Source organism: Crocuta crocuta, unplaced genomic scaffold (assembly GCF_008692635.1).
Source record: "Crocuta crocuta isolate KB4526 unplaced genomic scaffold, BGI_CrCroc_1.0 scaffold139, whole genome shotgun sequence".
Classification (NCBI taxonomy): Eukaryota; Metazoa; Chordata; class Mammalia; order Carnivora; family Hyaenidae; genus Crocuta; species Crocuta crocuta.
The window spans coordinates 3149502-3158817 of NW_027533258.1; the positions used below are offsets into that span (position 1 = coordinate 3149502).

Sequence of the window (9316 nt, forward strand, 5' to 3'; positions counted from 1 at the left end):
CTTTTACCAAGTCTGTGTTCTTTGCCCAGAGGTTCTAATTCTGAGAGCTGATCCTAAAGAAACTGCTAAATTGCCAAAACTTTATACACAGGGAGGTTCAAGGTTCATCACAGTGTTGTTTATAATGGGGAGGGGGGGGGGGGGGGGGGGCGNGGGGGGGGAGAGAACTGCACCCGACCTGGAAGTTCAAATACAGGAAACTGCTTATGGTACATTCACATAACAAAATATGCTGCAAACGCAGCAGTCACGGTATAGGTAAGTTAGGACATGACTGTGCTGGAGGAAGAGATTCGGGGGCTCAAGGCCAACGGAGGGAAGACCTACTTTTGTACCTTTCAAACCCTGCACCAAGCACAAAAAAGCTCCCCCAAATAATAAATAATTTAAATTCAATTAAAATAAATAAATAAAATTAAATACTTTAATTTCTTTAAATAACTTAAATTTAAAGAAAATTTAAATCAGCAAGATCCATGAATATGCTGCCTACAAAAGACTCACTTCAGGCCTAAAAACACACTAGAAGGAAAGTGAGGGGGTGGAAAAACATTTACTGTGCAAATGAAAGTAGCAAGATTTACATCAGACAAAATAGACTTTAAACCAAAGAGATGGGGGCGTCTGGGTAGCTCACTCGGTTAAGCGTCTGACTTTAGCTCAGGTCATGATCTCGCGGTTCGTGGGTCTGAGCCCCGCGTCGGGCTCTGTGCTGACAGCTCGGAGCCTGGAGCCTGCTTCGGATTCTGTGTCTCCCTCTCTCTCTGACCCTCCCCTGCTCACCCTGTCTCTCTTTCTCTCTCAGAAATAAAAGCATTTAAAAAAAAGAAACATTTTAAAACAAAGAAACAAAGACACTACAATCTAACAAGGTGTAACAACTGTCAGTATCTATGCACCCAACGTGAGAGCACCTACACTCATCAACTATTAACAGACGTGAAGAAAAGGATGGTAATACAGTAACAGTAGGGGCTTCACACCCCACTTATGTCAATGGATACATCACTCAGACAGGAAATCAACAAGGAAACAGTGCCTCGGCAGTGTCTACTTCTGAGCCTCTGTTCTCTTCCAATGATCCACATGTCTATCTATGTGACCATGTAACGCTGCCTTGAGGACTAGGTCTACACAAGCCTTCGTGTCGAGTGGAGTTACTTTCTTCTACTTCATTGTTCTCTTTGGAGACTGTTTTTAGCTATTTTATGGCCTGTGTATTTCCATATGAATTTTACAGTTAATCTTGTATATATGTCTGCAAAAGCCCTCCTGGGACTTTGATAGAAACTGCATTAAACCTATAGGCAGGCAGGCTGGGGAGAACGAACATCCATACTACGTTTCCATCCGCAGACACATGGTGCCCACCCACTTGTGCGGTTCTCAGTAACTGCATCAGCCTTCTGTGGTGTCCAGTACCCAGCTCAGGGACACGGTTTGCCAACTGAACACCTAGGTATTTGACTTCTTTGCATTACTTGAAATGTTATGATGGTTGTAATTTGTTTCTTAATGTTCACCATTAGTATTGGAAATGCGCTTGATTTTTAAAATTGGGATATAATTCACATACCATAAAATTCACCATTTAATGTTTATTGCTGCCTTCTTGACAATAGCCAAAATATGGAGACAACCCAAGTGTCCACTGATGAATGAATGATAAAGAAGGTATAGGGGCGTCTGGGTGGCTTGGTTGGTTAAGTGTCCGACTTCGGCTCAGGTCACAATCTCAGTTTGTGGGTTCGAGCCCTGGGTCGGGGTCTGTGCTGACAGCTGGCTTGGAGCCTGGAGCCTGCTTCAGATTCTGTGCCTCCCTCTCTCTCTGACCCTTCCCTGCTCACACTGTCTCTCTCTCAGAAATAAATAAAAAACATTAAAAAAAATTTTTAAAAAAGAAGGTATAATACACAGACACAGACACACACAGACACACACACACACACACACACACACACACACTGGAATACTATTCAACCATTAAAAAGAATGAAATCTTGCCATTTGTGACAACATGGAGGGACCTTAAGGGAATATGGTAATTGAAAGAAGTCAGAGAAAGACAAACACTGTACAATCCCACTTAAGTGCAGAATTTAAAAACAAAACAAAAAACTAAGCTTAGACAACAGACCAGTGGTTGCCAGAGGCAAGGGGGTGGGTGGTCAAAATGGGTAAAGGAGGTGAAAAGGTACAAACTTTCGGTTATAAAACAGGCCTGGAAATGTAATGCACAGCATGGTGACCGCAGTTAATAGCATTGCTGCTGCATATTTGAAAGCTGCTAAGAGAAGAAATCTTAAAAAAATTTTTATAATTATTTATTTTTGAGACAGAGAGAGACAGCATGAGTGAGGGAGGGGCAGAGAAGGAGGGAGAAACAGAATCCAAAACAGGCTCCAGGCTCTGAGCTGGCTGTCAGCACAGAGCCTGACGCAGGGCTCCAACCCACGAACCGTGAAATCGTGACCTGAGCTGAAGTCGGATGCTTAACCGACTGAACCACCCAGGCGCCCCGAGAAGAAATCTTAAAAGTCCTCATCACAAGAAAAAAATTATTCTGTATGGTGGGGTGTGTGTGACAGATGTTAACTAGACTAACTGTGCTGATCATTTTGCAATGTATACAAATATTGAATTATCGTGATGTACCCGTTAAACTAATAATGCTATATATATCAACTAAACCTTGATAAAAATTTTAACTCAACATTAAACAAAAATTTTAAGTCATATATGCTTCATGGGGAAATGATAAAAGTTGATTATAAAACAGAAAAAAAGATCAAATCCTATTTTGATAACGACATATACATTATTATTATTATTATTATCTAGTTGTATTTACACACATAGAAAAAAATGCACAGGATATATGCCCAAATATAACAGTGGTACCTTTGGTTGATAGGATTTGGGTGACCGTATTTATATTTTGATTCTATTTTTAATGTTTCTACAGTCATATCAAATCTTCATCCAAAATATAAAGGGGGAAAAATAACATAACCTTGTAGAAATACGCGTGAAACCTGGGGTGACCAGGAAAATGAAGGGTCCCCTGACGAGGTCCTGCTGCGTTCTGCAGCCACAGGGGAGCAGCTGTGAGTCAGGGGCTCCTCGCCCTTGCCCTTAGCACTCACCTTCAGGAGCTTGAAGCGAGAAGCCGGTACGATGAAGTGTCTATTCTGTTTCTTCTTGCAAATGCTGCAGCTACCAAAAATAAAGCAAAGATTGTGAACAAGCAATGCGGTCTGAGTGCCCAAGGGCCCCCCCACCGCCCAGGATGTCCTGGGAGCCGGCTGACCCCAGAGGTGAAGTGCCTGTCAGCACCATTCAGGGAAAGGGGAGCTCAGGCAGATGGGACGGGCCACTGGGGGCCTCGGCTCAGTGGTCAAAGCCCCGCACCCCTCGGAAAACCAGGACCATCACGGATGCTCCTGCTGCCTCCCCACCTCCCAAGCTTATTACAGTGAAGGAACTGCTGGATTCTAAAGGCACTTGGAAAACAAATGTCAGGCGTGGGTACAGTCTTATGCCTCTGGGAGACCCACACCTAGAGCGGACAGGGTGGTTTGGGTTTCCTGCTCTCCCCATCTGTATATCCCAGAAAGCCTGGCTCCGAGTCAGATGAATCCTCAGAATGCCCATCTTCGGAATCAAGTCTAAATCCCCCTTTCAGTCCACCTTTGAAAAAAAAAAATATATCTAATTTCATATAGAAGTCTCTAACAAATTGTCCCCACGGTGCTTCCTCTCCAATCTGGACTGTGCTGTTAGTGGCCTGGTCAGTTCTCCATGTGAGTAATTCCGTGGTATTCATTTATCTTCCTGCGTGATTCAGGGACTGCACCATCGAGGGGGCAAAAAAGACCAGGTCCTGTTGAACAACTGGTTACTGGCTAACCATTGGTTCAGAGGTCACGGCCTGTGGTCCTTGCTCTATGACAAAGGCCTGGGAAGGTGCTAAAAAGCAGGCCCTCCGTGGATCCCGCCGGGACTGTCTGCCTCTTCTAGAACAGAGCCAGAGGGCCTGGAGCGTTGAAGCCTCCAGGTGTGCACAGCCTCCACTCATATCCCCCCACTCACCACCCCCCAGACTCCTGTGAACACTCCGCCCAACCAAGACTCGGCATTCAGTGCCCAGCCTGACCCATCTCCAGCTGACTGCTCCAGCCAGCCCTCCAGTGGTACAGTCTGAGGCGTGATGATGGGGGGGCTCTGCTCTGTGTCCCCCGGGAATGTACTGTAGGAGTGAGCTCGCTTGTGCACTCTCTCTCTCTCTCACAGAGCAGGCTCAGTTATTTTTAGCCTCCCCCCATGTTTAAAAAAAAATTCATTACTGAAACCGTCCAGTATATACGAAGGGGAAAAAGACCAGAACGAACCCGTATGTACCCATCACCGGACGCCAACACGGACAGGCTGGCGGCCAGTGCCGTTTGCTCGGCCCCCTAACTCCCCAGGCGATGTTTTAACGCTCAAGTCCCTTCAAGCAACTTGGGAAGAGAAAACTCACTTGCAGTCAAAGATGTGCAAGTCAGCCGAGGCCCAAACTTCAAAACGAACCGCTCCGCAGTGGCAGCCCCCGGTATGCTTCACCAGGCCCTGGTACTCGCTACAGGAAACACAAGATCAGAAAGGTAAGGACTTCTGAAGAGTCAGGCGGGACCTTACTGCACAGCTCACGCTTTCGCTCTCTCTCTCTCTCTCTCCCTGTTGGAAGAAGGAAGCAAGATGGGACAAAAGTCTTCTCTTGAGGAGGTCCTGGCGGTGTTAGAAAAGAAAGGCCTTTTACAAAGGCCTTTTCCATGAGCCATCTTTTAAAAAATTTCTTATATTCTATTAAGTTGCAAAAACGAGATGTTCAAAAATACGCAAAATGGGACTTGGGTGGAGGACCCTGATCCCACCACTCAAGCAATTTGTCTTTACATGTCAAAGACTTACCTCGATTTTTTTTTTTTTTTATGAGCTAGACACCGGGGAGAGACCAGGAGGCCAGATACAGGGGACAAGGCTCCTGGCCCAGGCAACCTGAGGCAGCCATCAAAGAAATGAAATGACCCAAGTAGTATTTAAGGGACTGAGATAAAGGCAGGACAGGCCACTAAGAAAAAGTAAGATGAGGGGACCTGAATCTGGTAGTTGGGAAAAGCCTTCTTCTGAGAAGAATTCTGGACTGTTGCTATATTCCCCACCAGTACTTTGCATATACAGGAATCATTACAGACCTATACATACACATTACATATTTTTTTTAAGTTTATTTATTTATTTTGAGAGAGACAGAGCACATGAACGAGGGAGGGGCAGAGAGACAGGGAGAGAGAGAATTCTGAGAGGCTCCATACTGTGAGTGCAGAGCCGGATGTGGGGCTTGAACCCGCCCTGCCCTCCCGTGAGATCACGACCTGAGCTGAAACCAAGATTCAGACACTTAACCAACTGAGCCACCCAGGCGCCCCACATGACGTACTATTTTAATCTCTTTAAAACATACATAAGCCGGGGCGCCTGGGTGGCTTAGTCGGTTGAGCGACCGACTTTCGCTTAGGTCATGATCTCGCGGTTCGTGGGTTCGAGCCCCGCGTCAGGCTCTGTGCTGACTGCCAGCTCAGAGCCTGGAGCCTGTTTCAGAGTCTGTGACTCCCTCTCTCTCTGACCCTCCCCTGCTCACGCTGTCTCTCTCTCTCTCCTAGAAATAAATAAAACATTAAAAATTAAAAAAAAAACATATATAAGCCAAGGCCCTTAATTAACCTCCATTAAATTTGATAAATAACATCAAATTGTGCTCCAAAAGGGCTGGACACTTCTCGGGAATGAGGAAACCTTTCACTGTACCTGTTCAAGCAGTAATTGCAGGAAAAACAGCTTGCAGCGGTTTACTTTTACTTTTACTTTTTTTTTTTTTTTTGGTTATTGAGCCTGAATGTTTTTCCACGTTTCTTTACAAGTTGAATCAGTGAACTTGTATTTAAAATCTTCTCTGCATACACAAAATGCTCATTGTAAAAAAAAAAAATTAAACATTACAACATTTGATAATGTTAAACAAGAAAGTCTCCTATAATCTTAATACCCAGAGGAATCCACAGTTAGCTATTTGCAACATATTCCTCCAGGCTTCTTTCTACACAATAATATTTTAACAAAACAAAGTGCAGGGTTATGCATTCTTTTTGCAAGTAAATTCAGTGAGTTTTGTTTTTTTTTTTTATAATACATGTATGCAGTCAAACCAATCTGATAAGAAAAACAAAAACCTCGTCTGTTATCAACATTTCAAAATCATTTTCTTGACCATTTATCAAGTTTGTTTTAAACTCAAAATCTACTTCAACTTTGAGCTTTGCATTTCAGCGGGTCTTTACATCCCCTGCACTTAGCAACGGGCGGCACATCGGAGGGGCTCAAAAATGTTTACTGATGATTATTTTTTTAAAAAGTTCAGCCTGCAGTCCAAGGTGATAAGTCAGAAAGCGAAACACACAGGTAACCAAAGAGTTCACTTCCGAGAAGGCGCATCCTAATTTCTTCTGGATTAAGGACAAAAGAACATTTTTGTTCAAGAAAACGAGTAACCCTCGGGTTGTTATGCAACTGTTGGGTCGTCCTGGTTTTTTTCCGTGGTTGTGACCGCTCTTTGTGATTCAGAAGATCATGGACACGGAGACTGATTATTAGGGTGCTAAAATAGTGCTCTGCAGCACAACTGTCCTAAGGGCAGGGGCCAGATGCTCCGGCCGCCGCCGCCGGAGTTCATAGCTCATGTCTAACATCACGGACACTCTGAAATCGTCCCCGGGCCCGTCCATCTCGGGACCTGAGGTTCCTCTCCTCCAGGAAGGAGAGCGAGCCGCCCAGGGGCACCGAGGCCTCCCTCCCTCGGCTCGGGTACCCGCGAAGCCGTCCCGGAGGCCGAGCATCTCCCCGTGCGCGCTTCTCCCCNGCAAGTTACAGACCCCGCCCGCCGCGGGGCCTGCACCTGCCGGCTCCTCCCTGCAGGTGTAAGGGGCCCGCGCCTCGGGCCCCCGCTCGCGACACCCAGAGCCCACTGGCACCTGCGGAGGCGCCTGCGTCTCCTCTGATTCCCTACCTTCCTGACCCGGAGAGTCCAGGGTCAGCCCGGAATTCACAGCCACATCCGAGCGGCCCGCCCGGGGTAAGTAACTTCGTCTCCGAGGGGAGGGCAGTGCCTACCTTGCAGGAGTCACCGTGCACCTGGAATGAGCTCATGCGTGTAAACGCCAGGCCCCTGCCGTCTGCCAGACAAGTAGCAGCTGAAATCGTGACTCTTAAACCTGGCCTCTTATAAAACTGTGTCTTGAGGATATCCACGTTCAACAGATTTTATTAATTTTTTTTTTTTTTTTTTTTTTTTTTTGAGAGAGAGAGAGCGCAAGCTGGGGAGAGGGGCAGAGGGAGAGAGATTATCCCAAGCAAGCTCTGCACTCCCAGCGCAGAGCCAGACGCGGGGGCTCCGGCCCACCAACCGTCAGATCATGACCAGAGCGGAAACCAAGAATCAGACAAGCAACTGACTGAGCCACCCAGGTGCCCCAACAGATTGTGTTCTGTTTTTTTTTTAAATTTTGTAAATGAATGGACAACACCGAATCCCACTGTTAGGGAAACAGCACCAAAGTTTCAAGACAAAAATCACAGGAACCGCGGAGGGTGCCCAGGTATTTTCTAAACTATTCCTTACTCTATTTTATTCCTATCTTCAAAGAAATAACATTTTCTTTTACTCACTTTTCTACTGTTTTATTTTCTACTTCCTTAATTTCAACTTTCCTCTTTATGAACGCTATTTTTATCTTATTAGTTTAATAGTTTATTGAATTAAATAGTTTATTTTTAGTATTTCAGGTAAGCAAAATATTAATGACTATACATTTTCCTCTGAGTATGGCTTTAGCTGTATCCTTTAGAGTTTCATATGAAATGTGTTTTCTCAAACACTTAAAAATTTCCAGATAATCTATAGTTTCAATTTTTCCTATTTTCTTTATTGAGGGTACATATAGTTTAAAACAGCAAAATGCAGATATTTTAAGAGCAAAGGCTATGGAAAGAGCATTTCCAGCACTCCGGAGAGCTTCTCTAGCATAAAAGAAATAGAGGGTTACTATCCTGACTTCTATCACATAAGTTAATTTTATCTATTCTTGAAAGTCATTTTAAAGGGGCGCCTGGTTGCTTTAGTCGGTAAGTGTCTGACTTAGGCTCAGGTCACGATCTCACAGTTTGTGGGTTCAAGTTCTGAGTCCCGCATGGGGCTCTGTGCTGATAACTCAGAGCCTGGAGCCTGCTCTGGACTCTCTGTCTCCCTCTCTCTCTGCCCCTGCTCACATTCTGTCTCTCTCTCGAAGAGAAACATTAAAAAAAATTTTTTTAAAACATCTTGTACTCTTTCATGTCTTACATGTTTCACTCAGCATAATGTTCTTGAGAATCATCCGAGCTGTTTGGTGTATCAATTGTTTTCTTAATTGCTATCTAATATTTGACTTGTAAGTACATTGCAGTTTATTCTCTGTTGATGGACATTTGGGTTGTGTCCAATTTGGGGACAATTATGAATAAAACAGCCATTTACATTTACTCTTGTATACAAGTCTTTTTGTGAACTCATTCCACTATATACATGGGAGTGGACTTACTGGGTCATAGATTATGTTCTTAAGAATTGCCACTTACGCAAAGTGGCTGTACCATTTTGCACTCTGCTAGCAATGTGGGAGAGTAGCAGTTGCCTCACAACATTCAGTATTGTCAGTCTTTTAACTTTTTTCTTTTTTAATGTTTATTTATTGTGAGAGAGGACAGCATGAGCGGAGGAGGGGCAGAGAGAGGGAGACGCAGAATCCAAAGCAGCCTCCAGGCTCTGAGCTGTCAGCACAGAGCCCAACGCAGGGCTCAAACCACGAACCTCGAGATCATTACCTGAGCCGAAATCGAGTCTGACGTCCAACTGACTGAGCTACCCAGACGCCCCTAAATTTAGCTTCTCTGGGGGCACCTGGTGGCTCAGTCAGTTGGACATCAGACTCTTGATTTCAGCTCCGGTCATGATCTCACGGTAGGTGGGTTCAAGCCCACATTGGGCTCTGTGCTCATAGTATGGAGCCTGCTCAGAATTCTCTCTCTCTCTGCCCCTCCCTTGTTCATGTGCGTTCTCTCTCTCTCTCTCTCAAAATAAAGAATGGTGCCTGGGTGGCTCAGTCGATTAAGTGTCTGACTTTGGCTCAGGTCATAATCTCACAGTTCGTGGGTTCGAGCCCCATACAGAGCTTGGAGCCTG

The 9316-nt window shown here is 45.1% G+C and overlaps 1 protein-coding gene across 1 annotated transcript in view; it reads right to left on the reverse strand.

Moving 5' to 3' along the window:
- CENPV (centromere protein V) overlaps nt 1-7245 on the reverse strand; it is a 13939-nt gene extending 6694 nt beyond the window's left edge. Inside the window, exons 1-5 of the mRNA XM_077746708.1 lie at nt 7210-7245; nt 6908-7109; nt 5851-5893; nt 4523-4621; nt 3147-3216 (exon numbers count right to left, since the gene is read on the reverse strand). Coding sequence (XP_077602834.1) covers nt 3147-3216; nt 4523-4621; nt 5851-5893; nt 6908-7109; nt 7210-7245 — 450 coding nt within the window. The remainder of the gene's footprint in view (nt 1-3146; nt 3217-4522; nt 4622-5850; nt 5894-6907; nt 7110-7209) is intronic.
- Between the last annotated feature and the right edge of the window lie 2071 nt (nt 7246-9316).